The sequence below is a fragment of the Pezoporus wallicus genome, unplaced genomic scaffold (assembly GCF_028554395.1).
Source record: "Pezoporus wallicus isolate ANWC-B61680 ecotype Strahan unplaced genomic scaffold, APGP_CSIRO_Pwel_v1 contig_6566, whole genome shotgun sequence".
Classification (NCBI taxonomy): Eukaryota; Metazoa; Chordata; class Aves; order Psittaciformes; family Psittacidae; genus Pezoporus; species Pezoporus wallicus.
In genome coordinates, this window is record NW_026638763.1 from 4,026,436 (window position 1) to 4,050,826 (window position 24,391).

The following is a 24,391-nucleotide window of genomic DNA, read 5'->3' on the forward strand; positions in this document are numbered from 1 at the left end:
CCGACCATGGCATCATGTGTGTATTTTGATAGACAGGAACAAGGGGGCTCAGACATGGATTCATAGAATCATAACATGGTTTGGGTTGGAAGGGACCTTAAAGCTCATCCAGTTCTAATGCCCTGAGGAACTGGGCACCTTCCACTATGGCAGGGGGTTGGAACTGGATGAGCTTTAAGCTCCCTTCAACCCAAACCAGTCTGGAATTCTATGATTCTTTTGCTTTGCTGCAACCCCATAGGGAAAACACAAGCTCTTTGGGAAAACTCACTGTGCAGCTGGTGAGGGATACACTAGACGGGATGGGGATGTTTGCCCACTGCATCACCGCATCCCTGAGCTGCGGTACACCTTTGAGATGGGAACCTCAGCAAGATGGTTCCATCTGTATTGTATCCCCAGCCCCATTCCTGTAGTCAGGCTGCTGCTCTGCTGCTTTGGGGTTTTCAGTGCTGCCGCTCGTGGTGCAGGGGAGAGAAGGCTCCTTCCCTAGCCCGTGTTCCCATCATCCGCATTACTGAGTGTTTTATGCAGACAGAGGCAATGATTTTAATGTCCCAGTGAACAAGCAGTCGGGACGCATCAGCCTCAAAGGGCAGACTTCAGAGATGGCTTCTCCTCCCAGGCACTGCCTAGGCAAGGAAAACCAATTCCAGCTCTGCACATACACACACCACGTGCGTGCCAGCACTGCCTGTGATTTTCCAGCCTTCAACAAGACACCCTTCAAACCCCCATTCCTCAAGAGCAGGGTGAGCCCGAGTTTGGGGGGCTGTAGATGGGCACAGCCGTGGGGCAGGCAGGGGGGCAGCCCCATGGGCAGGAGCATGATGTGATGGGACCTGAGCGCCCATCAAGAGATGAGCTGAGAAAAGCCATGAGCAGAACTGACATCTGCCCCCTGGGCAGGTACGTAATGAGCAGAGACATTGTCCATTTGGGGAGAGAAGGTAAAGATAAGAGATTCCCAAGCTGACACCTGGCTGCCTCCATCGGTATTCCTTGTAAGGGATGGGGAACACAGGGCAGTGGGTCCCATCATGGGCAGTGGGTGAGTGGGATGGGGACAGCATCATTGTCTCAGCATCTCACTTGTGCTGCCTGGAGCTCCCCTCTTTATTATCCCTGGGAACATCCCTATAGGATCTGGGGGGGTCCCACATGTCCCCATGTCTGATGAAAAGGGACAAAGGGGGAGCATGGCCCTGGGTCCAGTGGCACATCAGACCTGCTCTTGGCCAGGATACGGGCACAGGCAAAGGCTCCCATGTCCTGTGGTCCATAAACCATCACCCCTCGTGCTGCTTCCATGAACCTAGTCTAGTCAGTCCCTATAAACCCAGCCTCCATAGCCCACCTGTCATCAGCTCTTCCCTAACTTCCCTCCAGTCTCCCTGCTATCCACCACCTTCGACTGGTGTCTGCTGGTAACACAGGAGCAACGGAGCGGGAGAAGGGAGAGACCCACATCACCCCTTGGTTTTCCCCTTTGGAAAACCTGGCTCTAAAAGCACGTGAGACAGCAAACTCCTCCTGTTTACCCTTGCTTACCCATAAAAGCCTGGAAAGAACTTTGTGGTACAGCTGGGAAAGCCCATATTGAGATGCTTTCCTTCCATGTCTCCCTGCCTGCTTTTCCAAAGGCAATCATAAAATCATCAAATCCCAGCCTGGTTTGGATTCAAAGGGACCTTAAAGTTCACCCAGTTCCAACTCCCTGCCTCTGTTTAAGTCACTTTGGGGCCATCCTAGGTGGAAGGGGAGGTCCAGAAATGCCCAACACAGGATGCCCTGGACCAAAGACATCATCTGGGGCACAGGAACATCCCAGCACCCGATGACCTGCTGTCCCGGAGCAGATGGAGCGGCTGCAAATCCCCCTGTAAGCTAGGGAAGGGGAATAATCTCCTAGAGGACAAATCAGCTGCAAGGGGGGAAACCCAGTATCCTGCCTTTTCCTTCCTCTTCCAGCAGATGCCAGCAGCATCCAGCATCCCTGCAGGGACCGCAGCATCCCTGAGGGTGGAGAAGGTAGGGCCTGGGTCTTGGGTACCTGGTGGAGACTGGTTTTGGGCCAAGCAGGCTCTTCATTTAGGTGGCAAGAAGTCCTTGGTGGGCTTAGAAGGCATTGGGAGCAGCCAGCAGAATGAGATGCACCATTTACAGTGGAATCTCTGGTACGTCCTTGCCTATGGGGAAGGATGGGGATTAGGTCCATTGGACTGGGCCAGTTTAGGTCCTCAGGATGGGATTTGGAGAACCGAATGTACGCTCTGCAACACCCAGACATCACTAAAAGATGTGATGCACTGATGATGTTTAAAGGTCTTTTCCAGCCTAGATGATTCTATGAGTCTATGGCAAAGCACCAGAGCCAGAGCTCAGCCCTTAGCAACAGACATCACCCATGGCCAAGCCTAACCTCTGCCTTTCAGAAGGGTGTTTGTACCCAAAAGCCCCCAAAGCAGAGGTGAGCCCAAGGAGACCCAGAGTGTGCGGAGCCCAGTCCTGCTCATGGGGCCATTCCCAAACAGCCAACCCTCTCTAATCCATTTTCCTTCTGCTCCAGAGGCAAGGAGCTCAGCAGATCTGGTGCAAATCTCTGTGGCAGGGATTGTTGTTGATGACAGGCACGATAACCCTCAGGAACGGTTGGGAAGAGGAGGCTGCAAGCCAGGGGAAGGATGGAGACCATACAGGCTGGGGCACCTGGGCATGGATTGCATCCTGGTCCCCTGATGGTGGTGCATGGATGGCCAGCAGAGCCTGGATGAGGTGCAACACACATTACCTGAGATTCATAGGATCAACCACGTTGGAAAAGACCTTCAAGCCCATCCAGTCCAACCATTTCCCAGCACTGCCAAGGCCACCATGGGGCAACTGTCCCATACAGGGAAGGGCTTCTGGATCTCCTCTCTATAGCTGCTCAAAGCATTCCCTTCATGTTATCACTCCAATAAAAGCCTTTAAATAGTACTTTGTTCTCCATCTTTGAAGGCCAGAGACACAAAGCAAGCCAGAGTGTGAGTGACTCCCTCTGCTTCAGCTCCTGCCCCAAGCAGGGCCATTCCAGAGATGAATTCCAACCTGAAACCTCCACATCCCATTATTTCCAAGCCTTCCATTCTTTCCCCTGCTCTCCCATAACACATAAAAGGGTGAAGACAGTCATTTCAGGCACTGAAGCCTGGATGCCCTCACCCACTGCCATCACCAAGAGGTCTCCTTCCTATCATCTCAGGGATAAGTCAGCATCACTCTGGGCACCCCTGGACCTACGGTGCAAAAGCATTCCCCAAACAACGGGCCCTGTTGAAGGGGACTGGCTGCCCAGCAGCAAGGATGCTGGTGCAAAATGTCATAACCAGGAATGTGCACCTGTGACATGGGAGGACTTGGGGGGCAGAGCCTATGCCATGGTGCGTTTGCACACGGTGGTAACCCACAGCAGCACTCCCAGCCCCACATTGGCTGTGGACTGGGTTGGAATGGACCTTAAAGCTCATCCTCACAGGGAAGAGCTTCTGCCTAAGAGCTCATCTCAGTCTCCCCTGTTCTGGCAGGTTAAAGCCATTCCCCTTGTCCTGTCCCTACAGGCCCTTGATCCAAAGCCCCTCTCCAGGTTTCCTGTAGCCCCTTTAGGCACTGGAGATGCTCTGAGGTCTCCCCTTAAGGAGCCTTTTCCTCCTTCTCCAGGATGTCCTGGTGCTGGTTGCTCCCCCTGTGCCCACCACAGCAGGACCACATCCTGGGGACACCCATTTAGGCACTTCAGCATTACACAGCGCCAGAGATGCCACCACCCCAATTCCCTAAGGACAAACGGGAATTGCTTGGATGCAGCTTTTCTCAATCTGGGGCCATCCAGGACACTTGAATTTTCCCAAACCCCATCACCTTGTGCTGGGAATGTCAGGACAAGAGGGTTTTGCTCCTCGGTGGCAGAGATTCCTGAGTCATCCTCCAGCCCATGCCCTTGAAATGGAGCCAAAAAAGCTTTTACCCAAAGTAGGCAGCAATCAGGATACCAGATCTGGAGCTCCAGGTTTAACCCCTTCCTAGGAGATGCTGGGTTGGTTGCTCTTGCATGCAGACCCTCTTTCCCTCTCCTCAGTGAAGGCTTCCCCCCTCCCCCCCGAGTTTTGGCGTTCAACAAAGGGAAGACGCAATTGAAAACATAATTCAGAAGCACTTTGAGCATCCCTCAACTACCTCCCAGCGGGCTCTGGCAGTGGTTTCAGCATCTGCATCCTTGGCCACCAGACAGGGGTTTGCCTCTTGCATCCTCCCACAGGCCACTGTGGAAATGCTCCTAGAAAGCACGGATTAGGTGATGGAGACTTTGGGCGTTGCTTTACCTCCAATGGGGCTCTCCATCCCCAGACCTACACCTGGAGATGGTCTGCATTAGGTGCTGCCCTCCATCCCCTCCACTTCTGGGAACCCATGTCCACCTCCCAAACCCTGGCACAGGGTCCCACCAGGACCATCATTCCCTCGCTATTGCATCCCTTGGGATGCAGACTCTACCTTCTCCTGCAAGGACAGAGAACACGAACCGTCCACAGCCAGGAAAGCCTGGAATGAAGCACCCAGCTTCTGCCCCACACCCCTGCACCACGGAACCCTATGGGGCACCACAGCCCTGGAGGTGGCTGCCCTGCAGTGCTCTGTGCAATGGCCATGCAGCATCTGCTCTGAGGTGGGGATGCTCTGCAGCACTGAGGCCACTGCAGGATGCTCCTCACAGCATTAGGCTGCTACAAGGACGCATTTTCCACCCTCATCCTCCCCAGGATGGGTTAGCAAAGCCCCACATAGACTCCAGGAGGAACTTACTGCGAGGAGCTGGGCAGTAAATGCTGCCCCAGTAAAAAGCCAAATAGACCAAACAGGGGTGATGGTAGGCACATGCTGATGAGCCAGCCGCATTTCAGAGGGAGAACAAAAAGGTCCCAGCTGGGTAAATGAGCTCCCAGGAGACGATTCACCCACCTGTGGGGGAAGCTTGGAGACTCCACAAAAAAGGCCTGAGCCCCCTTCCTCCCCTTGGCATTGATGCTGGGGCTGCATCTGGCCCATAAGCTGCTCAGGAACAACCACCAGAGCAGTCCCAGTGGGATGCTCACACCCAAACCCCACCATCCAAAAGCCATAACCCAGGGCTCACCCTCCGCAGCATCCTGCCCATCACTCATACACCCATGCTGGACCAGTCACCCCACTTGGGGACCCCCTTTGTGGTGCCAGGACACCACTCTGGGGCTTGTTTGGGCAGAGAAACTTGGAGCCAAGCAGCATCAGGGTACGCGATGGAAAACTCTTGAGCAGCCTCATAAGGAACTCGGGTGGGGGGGGGGAGCCCTAGGGACAGGAAAAGGGGGGATCCCACTGTGTCCCCCGCGATGCCGCCACCACCACCACCCCCGAGTGGGGGACACGGCACCTCCCACCCGACGGATGGGTCGAGGGCAGCTCCGACAGCCCGGTCCCGACAAACAACGCGAAGGGAAGCAAACAACGCCCCAGGGAAGGCAGAGCCCTACCTGTGCCCGGACGGACGGCGAGAAGGGCTGTGGGGAGCAAAGAGGGATCGGCCAGGGGCAAGCAATACCAGAGGAGACGAGCGGATGTGCCCTGCCCAGCCCCCCGGCTCTGCCCGGCCCCCTCCGGCTCTGCCCGGCCCCCTCCCGCTCTGCCCGGCCCCCTCCCGCTCTGCCCGACCCACCCGGCTCTGCCCCTTCCCTTCCCTTCCTTGACCAAGCCCCAGTTCTTGCCCCTGATCCTAGGTCTACCCCAGCTCCTGCCCCTGTCCCATACCTTGCCCGTGCATCTGCCCATATCGCAGACCCTGCTCAAGCCCCCTACCCAGCACCAGCATCATCATCAGACGTTCACAGTGCACCAGCTCCTGCCCTTGCCTCCTACCCAGTCCCTTCTCCTGCCCCAGCCTCCCCTTGCTACAGCCCCTGCTTCTGTTCCTTCCTGCTCCTATCCAGCCCCTTCTTCTGCCCCTGCCTCTGCCCTGCCCCTCTCCAGCCCCTTCCCCTGCTCCAGTTCCTGCCCCTTCTCCCGTCCTGCCCCTATCCAGCTCCTTCCGCTGCCCCAGTTCCTGCCCCGGCTCCTGACTCTGCCCCTGCCTCTGCCCTGCCCCAGTTCTTGCCCCTTCTCCTGCCCTGCCCCTATCCAGCTCCTCCCCCTGCCCCAGTTCCTGCCCCTGCTCCTGTCTCTGCCCCTCTCCAGCCCCTTCCCCTGCCCCATCTCCAGCCGCAAGCCCCAGCATCCAGGCACTGGAGGATGCCACCCCTTGGGCTTGGGGGGTTGCTCTCCCCATGTGAGCCCTGTGCTGCCAGCACCCTGCCCTCTGCACAAATGCATCTGCCTGCCTGGCCCTGGCACCCTTGGGTGCGATCCCAAGCTGGGGGAGCCTGATCAGGGACTGGGGCTGGTAGCAGCAGCATCACTTTGTCAAGGGACACGCACTGGGGTGGGTGCATGGGGGTCCCAGTGTCCCCAGACACACCCTGGGGTGCTCCTGCTGCATGTAAGGAGGCTGCCACTGTCCTGGCATGGAAAGACAAGGTCCCAAACACAGGCAGGGGGTATATGGTGGGCACGGAGAGCCTATGGACACATGTGCTGTGATCTTGCCATCCTCCCCAGGACTGGTCTCCTCTCCTGGGAGAAAACTGCTTTGGGGATCAAACATGCCATCATTTAACACAGGACTTGGTATGTCTCCATCCCCAATAACACTCCCTGGCTCTATCCGTTTGGGTGAGAAAAGGAGGGAAACTCCAAGTGTAATAAACGCTGCTGCAGGCTCTGCCACGCTGGTTTGGTGCTAAGCACCAAAGGGGCTCGATGGGGTGGGAAGACGCCAGATTGCACCCCTCCCAGCCCTGGATGGGAAGGGCTTGTGATGATCCCTGGATATCCTGGATCCCGCTGCCACACTGGAGGCAGCAGCACATCAATATTTCAGCGGAGTTTCCGAGCCCTGTCAGGTTGCATTTGCTTCCAGCAGGATGAGTGCTGGAACAGGGGGTGGAGAGAAGATGCTCTCAGATGTGATGATGAGCCCTGCACCAGCTCCAGGGCCCGATCCTTCTTTTCCCTGTACGGATGCTGTTCCGTCTGGGACCGGTGCAGGTCCGTGCTTTAATCCCCGTTGTAAAACATGTGGAGAGGGGGTGATGTAAGAATAAATACAAGCCACTTGGGGCAGCAGGGCATTAAATCACAGCGGGGAGGCCAACGTGGATGGACGCGACAGCGAGAGGTGCACACAACCCAGAGGCCACTGTGGATGGGCGGAGAAGTAACCCCCGGCTCGGAGGGGAGGGGTTTCTCCCTTACCCCCCCTCCATGTGTCGGATACACAGGCATAAGCGGAGAGCGTTGGCGCTGCCCTACAGGGGCTGGCCGGGCTCCGGCTCCTCCTCCTCCTCTCCGTCGTCCTCCTCTTCCTCCTCCCCTTCCTCCTGCCCGCTGCACTGTGGAGATTGTAGTCCCCGCGCTGCCCCGCGCTCGGGGCACGGCCACGTTTTCTGAGTCCCCCCCATTCCCTCCGACATCCTCCTCCTCTTCCTCCTCCTCCTCCTCCTCGCTGCGGATCCGGCTCTCAGCAGGACCATAGGGAGCCACGAGACCCCCTGCGCCGTGCCCGGGCCCGCCGCTTCCATGCCCACTGCCCCCCAGGTACGGCCCCGGGGGCTGCGGGGGTACGGGGTGCTGCGGTACCCGCTGTGCTGCAGTACCTGGGGTACCTGCGAGGATGCGGGTGCCCACCGGCTGCCGCTCGGGATGTGGGGTGCCCCCACGGTCCCCCTCTTTCATGTGTACCCCTATCCCTTCTTGAAGTAGCAGGGTGTTGGGGGCGGTGAGGATGCAGAGAAGTGCCCACACAGTGGATGAGGATGTATTCTGGGGAGATTCCCACCTTGTTTTATGGACCAAAACACCCCCATCGCCTCAGTGGCTTCTCCACTATATATATCACGCTTTAGCGGTGCCACCAACATGTGGCTATGGGGAGAGCATGCCCCTATGTCCCCCCTTTTGGTCCTGTTCCCTCTGTCCCTCGGTGGCTTTGGCTCCTGTGGGGAGCTGTGCCGGAGCTCGTGGCCGCGGGTTGACAAGCGCATGATGGCGATCCCTTGTCAAGGTCACAGCATGATAACCCAGCGGTCAGGTTCACACTGCCCGTGCCCTGCACCCTCTGCTCGGGAGCGAGAGCAGCACCGAGCCGGGAGCGTCCCTTGGGATCTGCACCCGCTTCCCTGGGAGCAGCGGATGGGTCAGAGGGATGGGTCTGGATGGATGGGTTCGGGGCTTGGGGTACCTGCATGTGCACGGACACACGTGCCGTGAGTTCAGAGCCAGCCCCCCAGGGGATGGTGGCACCAGGGCACTCACACAGAACTGGCTTTAGGGCACATGGTTTCCTTTGGGTCAGGGAAACATCCATCCCACATGGATGTGAAAGGAAATGGGGAGCAGTTTGGAGTGGAAGGTAGACAACAGCCCATTGGGATCCCATTGCATGAACCCCCCCCCCCCCTTCCTTCCCGAGAGTCTCTGCTGGAGATGGCGATCACTCACATCCGAGCAGGATAAGTGGGAATGGGGCATAGTCCAGGAGGGCACAGTGCAGGGCTGGGGTGGGCGTTCAGTGGGGGCTTAGCCATTGCTCCTTGCTCTTCCTGGCACAGAGTCCCTTCCAGCACCAGCAAGCACCCAATAAGCCTTGTAGCCCAGGGACCTATTTAAGGGTTATTTACCCCCCTATTTTGCCTGGCTGTGAGCTTGTTTTGGCAATGCTTACATGCTGAAATCCCATGGGAATGCCACTGGAGCAGTGAGTCCTCACAGGCACCCTGCTTCCTGCTGCTGGTTCTGATCGTGGCCAGCTTTTCCCAGCTTTCTCCCACCTCTTCTCTTCTCCCCATTAGTTGCTTGTGTTATGTGGAAGGGGGTTCTCATCACGCAGGATGGCAGTGGTAGGGGCGTGGGCTGGGACCATGGACTTGTTATTTAATGGCCATGATTAGTTGCTCTGCAATCAGAAGGGTCATTGGGTTTCTAGACCTTGCTCCCATGGCGTGGATTGGCACACAGGGATTTTATGGCTCAAAAAGCAGTTGTGGGAGTAGGGAGCACGTAGGAGGACGCCCAGTCCCTGCCTTCATCCCGTGACCACTGATCAGGCCTCCCCGGCACTGCCAGCTTTCCTATGGATAAATCTTAGGATTTAAGCATTTAATCCCCCTCCAGACCATGAACCTTTGTGGCGCTTTGCATCCTCCCCACGCTGGGTGATGCTGTGTGAGCACTGCATCCCACCAGGGAAGAACAAAGGGGCAGCCACAAGCCTATGGTGTCTAACACGGGTGGCCCCATACCCAGTGTGCACATGAACTCACTTTCACAACCAGCACCATCTCCCTCCGGAGCACCCCTGGCGCAGGGTATCTGCATCCCTCCACCTCTGGGTCTGCAACTCTGCTTCAGAGAGGGGGTAAACCCCAACTCACTGACTCCTAAAGGGGAGGAGAAGATGATGGGAGCCGAGGAAGCAAACCCACGTGCTTCCTGCATCCAGGCTCTTTGAGAGGAGGTGCCCAAATGCTGCCTGAAACAGGCCCCCCCATCTTTCCTCTTTTCCGCTTGCAAGAACTTGCAAGAACTTGTAAGCCTGCTTTTCCTCTTGCAAGAACATCTCCTGGGGAGAAGGTAGTGCTGTTTATTTGCCTTGTGATTATAGAGGAATTTGAGCCTGTGCCAAAGGCTGCTTTCTCCGCAGGAACTGCAGCGACGTGGCTTTCGATGCATCGGAGCGCGCCTGCAATGGGCTGCCCACAAAGCTCATCTAGCTGATGGTCCCCGGGATAACACCGCTGTCCTGCTGCAGAGCTGGTGGAGCCATGCCCAAGAAGGATGAGGATGCCAAAAAGCCGGCATCGGAGGCTGCACCGGACCAGCATTGGAAGCTACAAGTCTTCTACCTCTGCTTCTATGGCTTCATGACACAGATACGGCCTGGGGAGAGCTTCATCACCCCCTATCTCTTGGGGCCTGATAAGAACTTCACACAGGCAGAGGTGAGCCACAGATAGCCTGTTCCCCTTTGGTGTCCCCCCTTTCATTACCCTGGGGCTGGCCAGAGCATCCTCCTGTGGTCCTGGGGTGCAGAGGGGTGCCACATTCCAGGCAATGGGGCATGCGCTGGGGATGGAGGTGAGAGAAGGTGATGTGGTATGGGTCTGGCTGGCAGCATGTCCCTGTGCCACCATTCTGCAAGGGAGCCCTGTGCCACCACACTGCAAGGGAACCTTGACCCTTAAGTCCCAAGCTCAACTTTCCCCAGTATTAAAAGCCTTGTCCCCAGGCTCCCAACCAGTTATGGGGGGAGATGCTAAATCCCTATCCCATTAAGGGAGACCCTCCCATGCTGGTGCACATTTGGGGACACAGAGCTGAGCACTGCTGAGCTGATGGCAATGATGGGGTTAGATGAGGAGGGGCCCCATGCTGTTGTCCCCTGACCAGGGGATGCTGGCTCCGGTCCCAGCAGGCTGCTGTGTCCGTGGGAACTCCACGTTCCCAAGCATGGAAGGGGGCCAAGTCTTAGCCATGCACCCAGCTGAGAGCTCCAGGAACCACATTCCTTACAGAGGAGGGGGGTCAGTGGCTTGTTCCTATGCTGGGGATGTCATGGCCACGCTCATCCCCTCCTTGCACGTTGCAGGTGACCAACGTGATCACACCGGTGCTGACCTATTCCTACATGGCTGTGCTGGTACCCACCTTCCTATTGACGGACTACTTGCGCTACAAGCCGGTGCTGGTGCTGCAGAGCCTGAGCCACATCTCCATCTGGCTGCTGCTGGTGTTGGGTACCTCTGTCCTGGCCATGCAGCTGATGGAGTTCTTCTACGGCATCACTATGGCCGCCCGCATCGCCTACTCCTCCTACATCTTCTCCCTCGTCGCTCCATCCCGCTACCAGCGTATGGCCAGCTATTCCCGCTCCGCTGTCCTCCTGGGTGTCTTCACCAGCTCGGTGCTGGGCCAGCTCTGCATCAGCTTGGGCAATGTCTCCTTCCTCAGCCTCAACTACGTCTCCTTGGTCTTCGTCAGCTTTGGCTTCATCCTCACCCTCTTCCTCAAGCAGCCCCGCCGCAGCCTCTTCTTCAATCGTCCTGATAGGGCTGTGGATGGGGCTGCACCCACTGAGATGGACAAGATGGCAGGGGGGGATGGTGGCAGGGGGACAAAGGGATGGAGGGACATTGCACTGTGCCGGATGCTGCGGGAGGTGGGAGCGCTGGCCAAGCAGCCCCAGCTTCGGCTCTGGTCCTTGTGGTGGGTCTTCAACTCGGCTGGTTACTACCTGATGCTGTACTACGTGCAGATTCTCTGGAATGAGATCTACCCGGCCACGGACAACCGCCGTGTGTACAATGGAGGGGTGGATGCTGCATCCACGCTGCTGGGTAATGCTTGCATTGTTAGGGACAGTGCGGGATGTGTGGCAATGCTGGGGGGGACTCCACTGTCCTGCTGCATCCCTGGGAATGGCAGGTCTTCATGGCGTTTTGGGGGTGTTTTGATAGAGGTAATAGGGTGAGCATCATTAGGCTGGGGGATGTAAGGTGGTCCCATGCTGGTGAGGTGTTTACAGCATCCTTCATCCTCTCTCCAGGGGCTGTTGCCTCCTTCGCTGCTGGCTACTTGAAGATCCGCTGGACACTGTGGTCAGAGCTGGTGATCGGGATGGTGACGGCTTTCCAGGCAGGATTACTGCTGCTCATGAACACCACCAGCAACATCTGGCTGTGCTACGCTGCCTACGTCCTCTTCCGCAGCTCCTACCAGTTCCTAGTGCCCATTGCCATGTGCGTGGTACCCATAGAGACCCACTTCCACCCCAGCAATGGGGCTGGTACTGGTGGTTCACTGGTGCTCCATCTCTTCCCCAGTTTCCAGATTGCTATGTCCCTCTCCAAGGAGCTCTGCGCGCTCGTTTTCGGGGTCAACACCTTCTTCGCCACGGTGCTGAAGACCATCATCACCATCATTGTGGCTGACAAGAGGGGCTTGGGCTTGTCCGTGCATCCCCAGGTAGGGATGGGGAAGCGTCTAGGATGGAGGTGGTACCTTAATGGTGTGGGATGAAGGTGGGGGCTGCAAGCGTGGTCCTCTCCACCCTTCCTCTCTTACAGTTCTATGTGTATTTTGGCTACTTCACGCTGCTGGCGGTGACCTACTTGCTGGCAGCTGTTGGTGTGGGCATCCGGTACAGCCGCCGCAAGCAGCCAGGAGAGCTGGCGTTGGCCAACGAACCATGCCAGGTCCCCGCAGAGGTGCCACCAGCACAGGAGCAGAGGCTGGATGCTGGTGCTTTGCGAGCTTGAGCGCTGGCACCGCAGCCACCGTGGTTGGGTCTTGGCCGCGTGAGCATAGACTGATGTCCCACCATTGATCCGTGGTGGACACAACCCCTTGGGACCTGTTTTTGGAAGGGCTGTGGTCCCCCCCGGCCACAAACATAAGCAGGATGCCCATGGCTGCCATCACTTGTGACCACACAGGGCTATATGGATGGGGTGCAGTGGTTCTCCTGGCCATCACCTCCCCATCATCGTGCAGAGCCAGCCTACGAGAGGATAACGTTTCTTTATTCAGTGCCTTTAGAAAATGGTTTATAGGACACAACTGACACAAAACCAAACCAATCCACAGGCTTTAAATTGCATTAATGACACAAAATACAGTAGACTGTAAGAAATAGAGACTGTGTGACTCATCACACAGCTTTTATGGTAAGAAGTCCCGTACAATAACAAAAAAAAGCTAGTTACAAATGGATCTCGTCTTTTTGTTCTTTAGCACCTTAGGTTTGCCCACCCCCCTTTCAAAGCAGCTTTGCTGCGCCTCAGCCCTTAGCGTGCAGCAAAGCTGGTGCTGGGGAAGGGGAGGGCGATGGCAGTGCCTGCCCTCAACACTACACCTGCATGTAAACACATGCTAAGGGCACGCCTGGCCCCACATTGGGGCCACCCCATTGACCCAGTCCCCCCCTGTGCTGGTGTGGGGTGCGTGGAGGGGATGGTGCCCCCCCGCATCTGCTGGCTGGGAGGTGTAGGTGAGGATGATGATGATGGGGGACTGGGTGGGATGGTCCTTGCCTTGGTAGGATGGAGACCATCTGTGGGGAGCCCTGGCACTGCCAAGGGATGGTCCCTTGCTTGGGTGGGATGCTGGGGTTTTGGCTGGAGAAGACTCCATGGCCTCAGCATCAGGGATGGGTGAAGAAGAACCCTTCTTCTTCTTGGGTCCAACCCCAAGCTCCTGGTGAAGACAGCATGGGGCTGGGGGGACGGTCAGAGAACCCCTGTAGGCTTTCCAGGAGGACACACCACATCCCCCTGGAAAGAGCATCTGAGCAGGCTGGGGGACACAAGCTAAAGTGGTTAAATATTAGGGTTAGAAGTGGAGCCAGAGGAGGAGGAAGGCAACCTGACCCCCTGCAAACCCCTGCCAACCGAGGGTGATGATGATGATGATGATGATCTCTTTGGTCTGTGGGAGAAGCAAACCCTGCGGGGCAAGGGCGTGTGGGGCCTGAGGACCACGGGGGTGCCGGGCTGGCCGAACCTTCCCTGGGGAGATGCGGGGTACCCAGGGGACAGGAGGGTATCACTTTTTGGCAGCGGTCATGAAGCTGTTCTCGATGCAGAGCACGATGAAGGTGTGTTGGCAGCTGCTGGCCTTCTGCTCCAGCAGCTTCCCGGAGCCCAGGGAGGAAGCCTGCCCAGTGGCTGTGTTCTCCTCTGTCCTCCACGTCTCACAGTAGCTCTCGGGCAAGCGCCGGCCCTTGGCATCTGAGCCATGCCAGACGCTCTTCTGGGGCCTGCAAAGGAGGAAGGTGGGGAGCTGCTGCTGCCCCACACAGTCCAGACCCCATCTCCCCTCTTTTCCCCGGCACTCACCATCCTGCGTCCCTCAGGACATCCCGGCCATCGAAGGAGAGGATGCGGGAACTGGCTCGCAGCGGAGCCCCGCTGCCCGTGAAAAGGGCTTCCCAGTTAGTGAAGAGCACTTCATCCTGGTAGGGGGATGGAGAAAGAAGGGAGAAGGGGCATCATAGGAGCATCATCGGAGCTCTGCACAACCTTCATAGCATCCCAGCCTGGTTTGGGTTGGAAGGGACCTTAAAGCCCATCCAGCTCCAGCCCCGTGCCATGAGCAGGGACACCTTCCACTAGAGTATTTCCCATCCAACCTGAATGCTCACTGCCATGCAGATAGATGGGGGTGCATGGGGGGTGCTGTTGGGAAGGGGACGGGAGCACACACGTACCTGGAGGTTGACAATGGGCACGGTGGCACGGTCAGCCCTGCGCACGATGCTGTAGAGGTCCTGCAGGCGGGAGGACAGGAAGGCGCGGAAGGTGCCGGTCAGCCCAACCTGCCGGGCTTGTTGGAAGCACTGGAAGTCAGCCCCACGGATGCCACGCATGCCACCGCTCAGCGGCGTGTTGAGAGCCACCAGGTGAAGCTGCCAAGAGGGGAACACATTGAGGACATGGCTTCATCAACCAAGAGCATCGCATCGCCTCGCCTCCAGCAGCACTCACAGCAGGCTGGAAGTCCTGGTGCACATGGGCAGCCACCGGGGCCGGATCCGGGCGGCGATGGATGTAGTAGCTGTTGAGGAGCTCGTGCTGGTGATGGAGCAGGGGCTGCTCGGGCAGGCGGTGCTGGTTGGCCACCACCTCGTCCCCGCGCCAGGGTCGGGCGGTAGGAGGGGGACTGTGATTGTGGAGGGGATGCAGGGGACCACGGGGCTGCAAAGCGGGCTGAGGGCCGCTGTAGTGGATGCTGGGCAGCTTGTCGTACACCTCGTTGTCCTGGAGAGGGAGGGGACATGGGGTGAGGGTGGTGATGCCCCCGGTGGGGGTGAGGATGGAGATGCAGTTGGAGGTGGAGATGGTTGGAGATGGTTGGAGATGGAAATGGGAATGGCATGGGTATGGTTGGAGCTGGGGATGGAGATGGTTGGAGATAGAGATGGTTGGGAATGAATGGAGATGAAGATGATAATGGCATGGGGATGTTTGGAGCTGGGGATGGAGATGGTTGGAGATACAGATGGATGGAGATGGAGATGGGAATGGCATGAGAATGGAGGTGGAGATGGTGGGGGATGGCTGGGGATGGAGATGGCTGGGGAATGGATGGAGTTGAGAATGGCATGGAGATGGCTGGGGATGGAGATGGCTAAGGACAGAAATGGGAATGGCATGGGGATGGTTGGGGGTGAGGATAGAGATGCAGGATGGAGGTGGAGATGGTGGGGGATGGATGGAGATGGCTGGGGATGGATGGAGATGGGAATGGCATGGAGATGGTTGGGGATGGAGATGGGAATGGCATGGGGATGGTTCAAGCTGAGGATGGTGATGGTTGGAGATGGGGCTGGAGATGGTTGTAAATGGAGACAGTCAGGGATGGGATGAGGATGGGGATGAAAGATGGAGCTGGAAGACAAGCACTCACCAGAGCCGAACTGGGCATCACGGTATGCTCCTCCAGCTGCAAGGCAGAAGCACATCAAATCCCAGCTGCCCACTTTCCTCCCCACCCCCCCCCACCATGGACACCCCCCCCCCCATAGACCTCCCCAAACCCGCCTGCAGCGCCCTGTGCTAGTGCCACCCCAACGGGTCCCACCCCAGCTCACCAGGACACGGCGGATGCCACCACGCAGGCGCACGTAGAGCTCCTGCCGGTCACTGAGGAAGATGAGGCTGCCCTCGGGCAGGTCCTGCGCGGTGCTCAGCATCGCCTGGTAAGTTGGCAGGGTGTGGAGCTGCTGGCACAGAGCACAGTGGTGGTGGTGATGGGGATCAGGGCTCGGCCGATGGATGGCAACCACCTCCCTGCCCAGAGCTCCGCCTCACCCCCAATGACATCCCACTGCTGCCTGGTGGTCCAGGGGGTCCCGGTGGTCCAGGGGGTCCAGGGATGCTCATAGCTGGTGGGGGAAGAAGGGGAGATGGAGAAAGCTGCAGCATGGGTAGGGATGCTGGGGGTGCTATGGGGAAGGTACTCACCTTGTTTATGGGGACCAGGGAAGGACGGTGGGATGCTGGGGGTGCTATGGGGAAGGTACTCACCTTGTCTATGGGGACCAGGGAAGGACGGTGGACCAGGGGGGCCAGGAGGGCCAGGAGGGCCCTGCCGCCCCTCATAGCCAATTCCAGGGGGGCCCTGCGGTCCAGGAGGCCCTGGCAGGCCAACGATGCTGTCCCCTTTGGGACCCTAGGCAGTGCGGGAGAGCATCGCTGGAGCAAAGCACCCAGGGGCGCCTCTGCCCCCGCATGCCCCCATCATCCCTGCACCATGGGGTACTCACCGGCAGCCCGGGGTAGCCCTGGGGCCCTGGGGGTCCTGGCAGCCCGGAGAGGCTGGGGCTGTAGATGGGTGTGCTGCCCGGCTCGCCCTTCTCACCCTTGGGACCTGCATCCCCCTTGTCACCCTGCAGGACGGCACAGCCTTAGGGTGGGCATTTGGGGTGCAGCCAGTACTCATAGGTGGGCAAAGGGCTTACCCGCAGGTTGGCACCGAAGTGACTGGGGTCATAGGGGAAGTGGCCTGTGGAGAAGGGAGAAGGAAAGGAAAGGATGGGCATGAGCCACCCCCTGCCCACCTCTGCCCTATGGGAACTGGTCACCTACCTGGGGGTCCTGGGGGTCCGGTATCACCCTTCTCTCCCTTTTGTCCTGGGAACTGGTGGAAACCTGCATAGAGCAGCAGAGATGTCATCCCATCATTCCATCTCTAATGGAGGTACCACCCTGCTGGGGGTACCAGGAGAGAGACACCCTCTTACCAGGGAAGGCTGGCAGCACGGGATGCCCAGAGTCACTGAAGGCCTGTGGGAATGCAAATGAAGTGGCTGCAGCATCCTCAGTGTGATTCTGATCCAGCCCCACACTCTGGATGCCACTGGAGCATCCTCCAACCCATCCAGCCAGGCAAGGGGCACTGGGGGGGGACCTGGTGACCACCCCTCAGCATCCCCCCCATCACCATGCCCATGTTGTTACTCACATTGCTGCTGTCATACACTATGCTGCCAGGGGCCCCGGGGGGGCCTGGGGGCCCTGGGGGTCCTGGGGGACCCTGGTGGGGAGAGAAGCTGTGTCAGGGTCCTGCAAGATGGGCTCTCCCCATAGAGGGACACCAAAGGCCATCGAGGGGCAATCCGTCCCCGAGGAAGAGAGTCATTGGACTGGGGTCCATAGGGAGCCCCTCAGTGTGTGTACCCAGGGTGGGGGGCTCAGTGATGCTCACCCTCAAGCCCATCATGCCACTGACATCTGCAGGGTCCCCCTTCTCACCCTTCAACCCATTCATTCCAGGACGTCCCTGTTGGATGAGCAGCACAAGGATGAGCATCATTCCCCTCCCAGTGTCACTTCCAGCACTATGGCCTTACCTCCAGCACCCCAGCATCATCTCCAGCACCCCAGCATCAACCTGACCCTCAGCGACATGGCAGAGATTGGGATGCAGGATGTGCAAATGGGATGGGGGGACACGGTGGAGGAGGCAATGGCCGAGGGGACAAACAAACCGGGAGCAGGTCTTACGGGTCTGCCTGGGAAGCCGATCTCTCCCTTCATCCCTGCTCGTCCCTGGGGACCCTGGAAGAAGAGAGGAGATGAGGATGCTCAGAGCAGGGACACTCCCATGGGATACAAGGAGGATGGGGATGGTTGATGGTGACTTACGGAGGGTCCTACTGGTCCTCGTAGCCCCGGTTCCCCCTGTGGATAGCGGAGTGGGAAAGGGCATCACCACTGGGCCCTCCTGCCACCCATCCCATGGGATGTGCCCCCATTCCTGCAGTGCACCCACCTTTTCTCCTTTCACCTTTGCTGTGACCACAGTCCCATCGGGGCTGATGATGACACCAGGCTCCCCCTTCTCCCCCTGTAAGAAAGGAGGAGGCACGAGGGGAGATGCAGGGATGAGGGTCTCCCCTCCCATAGCATCATCACCGGCACCCAAGCAGGATGGGGGACCAGGCAGAGGTGACCTGGAGCAGTTACCTTCAACCCTGGAATGCCCTGGGGACCAGTTGCACCCCTGTCTCCTTTTGGTCCCACCGGGCCCTGCAGTGAGGAGCACAGAGCCTGTATCAGTCCCAACCCACCAAACCCCCTTGAAGGCATCACCAAAGCTTGCTTTTACCCCTGTGGTCCCCAACCCTGCCAGGGACTCACCGGGAAGCCAGCATGACCCAGTCTGCCCTGCGGAGGGAAGCAGAGATGCTTAAGAGCAAATCCCTCTTCCCTTTGGGGTTGGACTAGATGGGCTTGGAAGGTGCCTAACCATAACCCTAACCCTAATGATTCCCAAAGGAAGCAGTGCCCTCCTCCAATGGGAATGGGTGGTGGGAAAGCACCTACCTCTGGACCAGGAAAAGCCATCAAAGACTTCTGGAAAGGAAGACAAAATGGGGTTCTTCACCCTGTGATGTCTCTCGGTCTGTCCCCCCCCCGGAGCCCTCACTTACATCTTCATTTGAGACACCAGTGACCTGCCCAGGGGGACCAGGGGGGCCAGGGGGACCAGGCTGCCCCACACCATCTTGGCCACGCTCTCCCTAGAGAAGACACAAGCCATCAGTGCCCATGCCACCAAGTGCCTGTCCCCAGTGTCCCCAGTGTCACCCACCTTCTCGCCAGGGCTGCCTCTGTCACCTTTGGGTCCCTGTAAGGAGAAGCAGGCAGGGATGAGCTTCTCACTCAGCACCTCACAGTGGAGATCCCCCTACTGCCTGCACCCAGCAAAGACATTCAGGCTATCACCATCACCACCACCTCTGCCTGCAAGGACCAGGCTGGCATGTTCCCGCATGGAGATGGTGGTGGGCAGGGCAACAAGATGATGGGGACAGGATCCTAAGCACAAGGTGAGCCTGGTCTTAGAGCAGAACAGCTAAAGGCATAGATGGGGTTGGATTTTGGCTGCTGGGGATGGAGCTGCTGCAAGGGATAAAGGATGAAGTGAGGGGGCTGATGGAAAGGGGGTGCTGATGCTCCCTACCTGTGGTCCAGGGAAGCCCTCCAGGCCAGGGCGGCCATCCACACCAGGAGCACCAGCATCTCCCTGCAAGGAGATGCAGGAAAGGGTGAGACGCAGAATGGAGCATCCTCCCAGCAGGGATGGGGAGCACAGGGATGCTGCCTGATGTCCCGCAAATCCAAGTGCTCTCTCACAGCTCATCGCAATCTCCTGGCATTCCTACCTTTGGTCCTGGCAAACCAGGCTGCCCGGGGCTGCCAGCCTCCCCCTACAAGGAAAGAGGTGTCAAAGCAGGTGCATCCCCACAGGATGCATCCTGCAAGGATTGAGCTGGGTGAAGAAGGTGTTTGAGGAGCTCCTCACCTTCACCCCTGGCAGTCCTGGCACCCCCTGCAAGCAACAAGAAGGGGTCCATAAGGACTGGGTGGTGGGAAGGGACATGATGCTCTAGGGAGGAGAAGAGGGAAGCACAGAGCTACCTGTGGTCCTTCAGGTCCACGTGGTCCAGGGGAGCCACTGGCAAACAGCAGCCCCGAGCCCTCCATGTCACCCTAGGTTGGAGGGGGAGAAGGGATTGAGCCATGTCCATCCCCAGCTCCATTCCATCACCCTTCATCACTGGGGCCATCACTTACAAATCCAGCCTCGTAGCCTGGCCCTGGTGGTCCTGGGGGGCCGGGGGGTCCTGGTGGTCCACGGGGTCCCATGGGCCCAGGAAGACCAGCTAAGCCTGGTTCTCCTGGGATTCCTGCTGGTCCCATTTCTCCCTTGCTGCCCTGCAAAGGGAATAAGGAAAACAAGGTGAGAACAACCCATATGGAAACAGGCTGAGAACATTGGGGCTGTGCAGCCTGGAGAAGAGAAGCTGCTGGAAGACCTCACAGCAGCTTCCAGTGTCTGAAGGGGGCTACAAGGATGCTGGGGAGGGACTCTTCATCAGGGACTGCAGCGATAGGACAAGGGGTGATGGGTTCAAACTGAAACAGGAGAAGCAGCGCATTCCCTCCCACATCCCCAGACCACCCGCTCGGACAGGACATGGATGCTCCCTGTCTGTAGAGGGGTTTTGTAGGAAGGGGCACTACTGCTCAGCATGGACATCCTTCATCGCAGCTGGCTCCAGCTCCCTTGCAATGCGCACGGTGGCCACAAGAGGCTCGTCTACACTCAGAAATGCGGTATCATGGAATCCCAGCCTGGTTTGGGTTGGAAGGGACCTTAAAGCTCATTCAGTTCCACGGACAGGGACACCTTCCACTAGAGCAGGTTGCTCCAAGCCCCTGTGTCCAACCTGGCCTTGAACACTGCCAGGGATGGGGCAGCCACAGCTTCCTTGGGGAGTGCTATGGGAGGAACCCAGATGCCAGCATCCCTCTCCCCATTCCAGTGCAAGGTGACCCCCCCCAAGCATCATGCACCTGCAGCTTGCACATGGAAGCCCCCTTAAGAAACCCCTCCAGTACCTTGGGTCCTGGTGCGCCAGGGAGGCCGAGGTCACCCACGTCACCCTGTGGAGGAGGAGGAGGAGGAAGAAGAGGGTGTGAAGATGCTGCTCAGCTCCAGCCAGGAGCGGGTTGGTGCTTCCCAACCTGGGGATGGAGGGAGCTGGGACCAGGGGTGTCTGGGAGCCCTGGTGTGTTCCCAAGGGGATATGGGGTAGGGGACACTCACCCGCTCTCCTTTGGGCCCTGGCTGCCCAGCTGCCCCATCGCTTCCAGGAGGACCCTACAAGACACCCAGGAGCTGGCTCCAACGCAGCAGAACCTCATGGGCCGGTGGGCACCACCGCAGGGCATAGTTACAGCCCCATTGCTATGGGATAGATCGCTTTGGCTACCCCTTACACCTACCACTGGTCCTGGGGGCCCGGGGATCCCATCCCTGCCTGGCAATCCTGGAGGTCCCGGCAGGTCCGTGTGGTTCATCCCAAACCGCCCTGGCTGCCCCGGCAAACCAGGAACGCCGGGTGGCCCCGGGGGACCGGGCGGCCCTCGCGGCCCCTGGAAGAGAAGGAGGGAACAAGGACTGAGCGCATCCCGGCGTTCCCGGCCGGTGGGACAAGCACTCATCCATACTCACCCGCAGGCTCTCCAGGTCACCTCCAAAGCCAGAGCCCTCCATGTCAATGAAGGTCTTGGGGAGAAGCACAAAGGTGATGTCAAGCATCACCAACCAGGGTCAGGGTACCTGTCAGCAGCATCCCATGGCACTGGGGCTTGATGCTTCCCCATCCTTATCCCATGGGCACCTACCAGCTTGTCATGCTTGGAGGAAGGCCCTGGTGGTCCTGGGGGGCCGGGTGGTCCAGGGGGTCCCCTCGGCCCCATGCCTGGCTCACCCTGACACAGAGGAGATGCCATGGTTTGCAAGCACATCCAAGGGGAAGGGGGACGGTGTCATGTTGTGAGTGTCAGCACTCACCTTCTCCCCCTTCATACCAGGCTCCCCCGGCGTCCCAGGGAACCCCTGCGGCCCCATATCACCCTGTAAAGGTGGGGGGGGGGGGGGGGGGGTGTCAGTGTGTGGCAAGGCAAAAGTGGGGCCAGCCCCCATCACCCTGTCACCACACACTTACTGGTTTGCCGTCCTCGCCAGGATCTCCCTAGATATGGCAGAGAGGGAAAAGGTCAGTGTGCAGGCAGATAGGGAAGTGAGGAGGGGAACAGGGGATGTTTGAGGTGTAAGGAGTTGACTCACAGGCTCTCCATCCCTGCCGGGGGCTCCATCCTTCCCTGGTGGTCCTGGGGGACCAGTGACCTGCTCCACCACCAAGCTGTCAGCATGTCGGGATAGGGTCCCAGGGGGACCAGGGTTTCCTGGTTCCCCTTTCTGGCCCTTGGAGCCAGGGTAGCCAAAGCCAGCGCTGCCCTGGGGAGGGAAATGGGGATGGACGGCACATCCTCAGGGATGTGCATGGCTTCACCCTGGCTCCTGCAGTGATGCTCACCTTAACACCAAGCTCTCCTTTCTCCCCCTGCGGGACAGCAACAAAGAGATGCAGGTATCAAATGCAGACACATCACCAGCATCCTCCATCCTCCAGCATCTCACCCACCTTTTCACCCTTCACACTACCCGGCCCCATGATGCTGCTGGTTCCCACATCCCCTTTAAGGCCATGTTCGCCCTTCTTCCCCTTGTCACCTCTGGAGCCAGTGCCTGGGGGAGGGAAAAGGGACGTGGTCGTTCTTGGGGATGGCAACCCCATCACATCCCTGCTGGCGTGGCCCATGGGGGGAAAGGGAAAGCTGCTTGGCATTACCTCCCCTGGAGAGCGTCTCCTCTTCTCTGGTCCTCTCGGCTTGCTGCAGGGAGCCCCCACTGCCCCCCACAACAGGGGGAGAGGTGACGGGGATGGCAACCATCAGCCCTGGGACACCCTGTGCCAACAAGGGGACACTGAGGTGCCATTCACTTCCTGGTGCCCTCCCGAAAGTGATGGGTACCGAGACTCCATTGAGCATCTCAGGACCTCATATCTCTAAAGCCTTATGGTCCTGCTCATTGAGCACAGCACCTATAGGCACCAACTCACCCCAACCTTCCCCAAGGGTTGGTGTCCACCTTCTGCCCCACTGCCGAAGTCGCCGGAGGCCTGCAGTAGAAGGGATGAGCCAGGAGCAGGGGGCAGCGGCCCCCCAAAGCCTGCCCTTAGATGAGCTGCAAGCACTCACCTCTTCAGCATCATCCTCTTCCTCCTCGCACTGGTGCTCGGCTGCCCGTGGGTCCCCATGTAGATTCAGATCAACAATGACCCCCTGGAAGGAAACCATGCCAAGGGCATTCTGCACGGTGCAGAGTGCTCTGCATCCAGCATCCATCCAGCCCAGAGAGCTTCCAACCATGTAGCCTCAGTTCCCAGCACCACTGGCATGGCATGGTAAAGCCATGTGCCAGCTCCAGCACTGGAGCAGCCAGGATCCATGCTTTTACAGGGATCTTTCTGGCAGTGCTCCTTGTTTCTCCTCTCCAGAGGGCTCCCCAGCTGCAGAAATCCTCTCTGCTCCAAGCAAGGGCTGCTGGCACCTCCAGTTTTGTATTTCTTAGGCTGAGCTGCACTTCATTACCATTGATTGGGGTTTTGCAAGCACTGTGTGCATCCAAGCCACTTGTTTATACAAGGAACTGACACAAATCCCTTCCTAAGGATGCTGCCCTCAGACAAACACTCATAGAATCACGGAATGATTTGGGTTGGAAGGGATCTTAAAGCTCATCCAGTTCCAACCCCTGCCACGGGCAGGGACACCTTCCACTAGAGCAGGTTGCTCCAAGCCCCTGTGTCCAACCTGGCCTTGAACACTTAAAAACTCCATAATCTCTGTATTTGCATAGGGCACCATGTGCCAGCACCTCAGCACCCTCACAGTAAAGAGCTTCTTCCTTACAACCAACCTGAACTTTCCCTGTTTCACTTTAAACCCATCACCCCTTGTTCTGTGGCTGAGCTGCCGGGGGGGGGGGGGCAGCATCCCTGTCCCAGCTGGGATCTGGGTACCAGCCTGAACCCCATGGCTCCCACAGCAAGCAATGTCCTTGCTGCTGGGGTGGGACACGAGGATGCTGCCAGGATAGGATGTTGCCCATCCATCCGTCTGATCCCTGCAGGGAACCATGCTGGGAAGCAAGCTTGGAGAGGGCAGATAGCTCTTGCTTTCTGTCTCTTCTCTGTCTGAGACACCTACAATAACATTTGGGCTCATTTGAAAGCAAAGCATGTCACATCTGGGAGGGAGAGCTGCTCTCAGGAAACACCATGGGGTTAAGAAAACAAGAATCAGGGGCAGCTGCAGTTCAGCCAGGCTGGATGTGACATTATAACGTGAACATCCTGTAAATCTATTATAGGATAAACACCTATCATATATTATAAATATATTATGGCTATATTATGTTTCTATGTGTGTGTATATGTATATACATATATATATATGTGTATATATATATATATATATAAAAAACACTCCCACCAGCAAATGCCCCCCCACCCAGACTGTGACCTCCTCCAGCAGCAAACCCTGGTGACAGCAGCTCTATTTCACCCCTCTGCTCCCCACTGAGCACCAGCAGCAAGCCCAAGCTTTGATAAATGCAACACCCCAGCCTGGCCTTCCTGGTCCTGGCACTTAAAGGAGGCATTGGAAATCAGCCTGACCCAAAGCATCCCTATGAGGATGGTTCTAAAGGCACTTTGAAGTCTTTTGCTCCAGTAAAGGAAACAGCAGCACTGTAGGTGTTATCCTGCATTCAGCTGCAAACAAACCCTCCTGCCAGACCCTAT

General features: G+C 58.0%; 2 protein-coding genes across 3 annotated transcripts in view; one reads left to right on the forward strand and one right to left on the reverse strand.

Moving 5' to 3' along the window:
* Positions 1 to 7,487: 7,487 nt before the first annotated feature.
* Positions 7,488 to 12,463, forward strand: SLC19A1 (solute carrier family 19 member 1). Its single transcript, XM_057412363.1, has 6 exons — positions 7,488 to 7,704; positions 9,809 to 10,106; positions 10,754 to 11,501; positions 11,711 to 11,903; positions 11,988 to 12,129; positions 12,231 to 12,463. The coding sequence occupies exons 2-6, from the start codon at positions 9,882 to 9,884 to the stop codon at positions 12,420 to 12,422; spliced, it is 1,500 nt and encodes a 499-aa protein (XP_057268346.1). The 5' UTR covers positions 7,488 to 7,704; positions 9,809 to 9,881; the 3' UTR covers positions 12,423 to 12,463.
* A 641-nt stretch (positions 12,464 to 13,104) lies between these two features.
* COL18A1 (collagen type XVIII alpha 1 chain) overlaps positions 13,105 to 24,391 on the reverse strand; it is a 36,198-nt gene continuing 24,911 nt past the window's right edge. For both annotated transcript variants that reach the window (XM_057412353.1, XM_057412352.1), the window contains 40 exons: positions 22,785 to 22,868; positions 22,646 to 22,705; positions 22,373 to 22,490; positions 22,166 to 22,269; positions 22,058 to 22,084; positions 21,808 to 21,978; positions 21,686 to 21,712; positions 21,532 to 21,594; positions 21,363 to 21,449; positions 21,190 to 21,243; positions 20,961 to 21,110; positions 20,782 to 20,835; positions 20,574 to 20,618; positions 19,746 to 19,886; positions 19,590 to 19,661; positions 19,474 to 19,500; positions 19,334 to 19,378; positions 19,132 to 19,194; positions 18,760 to 18,795; positions 18,599 to 18,688; positions 18,492 to 18,521; positions 18,306 to 18,332; positions 18,132 to 18,194; positions 17,938 to 18,012; positions 17,811 to 17,846; positions 17,670 to 17,723; positions 17,371 to 17,445; positions 17,128 to 17,199; positions 16,907 to 16,949; positions 16,752 to 16,814; positions 16,625 to 16,668; positions 16,430 to 16,552; positions 16,191 to 16,335; positions 15,975 to 16,048; positions 15,755 to 15,883; positions 15,571 to 15,606; positions 14,649 to 14,921; positions 14,372 to 14,569; positions 14,001 to 14,116; positions 13,105 to 13,921 (listed from right to left, as the gene is read on the reverse strand). In XM_057412353.1, coding sequence (XP_057268336.1) covers positions 13,708 to 13,921; positions 14,001 to 14,116; positions 14,372 to 14,569; positions 14,649 to 14,921; positions 15,571 to 15,606; positions 15,755 to 15,883; positions 15,975 to 16,048; positions 16,191 to 16,335; positions 16,430 to 16,552; positions 16,625 to 16,668; positions 16,752 to 16,814; positions 16,907 to 16,949; positions 17,128 to 17,199; positions 17,371 to 17,445; positions 17,670 to 17,723; positions 17,811 to 17,846; positions 17,938 to 18,012; positions 18,132 to 18,194; positions 18,306 to 18,332; positions 18,492 to 18,521; positions 18,599 to 18,688; positions 18,760 to 18,795; positions 19,132 to 19,194; positions 19,334 to 19,378; positions 19,474 to 19,500; positions 19,590 to 19,661; positions 19,746 to 19,886; positions 20,574 to 20,618; positions 20,782 to 20,835; positions 20,961 to 21,110; positions 21,190 to 21,243; positions 21,363 to 21,449; positions 21,532 to 21,594; positions 21,686 to 21,712; positions 21,808 to 21,978; positions 22,058 to 22,084; positions 22,166 to 22,269; positions 22,373 to 22,490; positions 22,646 to 22,705; positions 22,785 to 22,868 — 3,408 coding nt within the window. In that variant the 3' untranslated portion in view covers positions 13,105 to 13,707. The remainder of the gene's footprint in view (positions 13,922 to 14,000; positions 14,117 to 14,371; positions 14,570 to 14,648; positions 14,922 to 15,570; positions 15,607 to 15,754; positions 15,884 to 15,974; positions 16,049 to 16,190; positions 16,336 to 16,429; positions 16,553 to 16,624; positions 16,669 to 16,751; positions 16,815 to 16,906; positions 16,950 to 17,127; positions 17,200 to 17,370; positions 17,446 to 17,669; positions 17,724 to 17,810; positions 17,847 to 17,937; positions 18,013 to 18,131; positions 18,195 to 18,305; positions 18,333 to 18,491; positions 18,522 to 18,598; positions 18,689 to 18,759; positions 18,796 to 19,131; positions 19,195 to 19,333; positions 19,379 to 19,473; positions 19,501 to 19,589; positions 19,662 to 19,745; positions 19,887 to 20,573; positions 20,619 to 20,781; positions 20,836 to 20,960; positions 21,111 to 21,189; positions 21,244 to 21,362; positions 21,450 to 21,531; positions 21,595 to 21,685; positions 21,713 to 21,807; positions 21,979 to 22,057; positions 22,085 to 22,165; positions 22,270 to 22,372; positions 22,491 to 22,645; positions 22,706 to 22,784; positions 22,869 to 24,391) is intronic.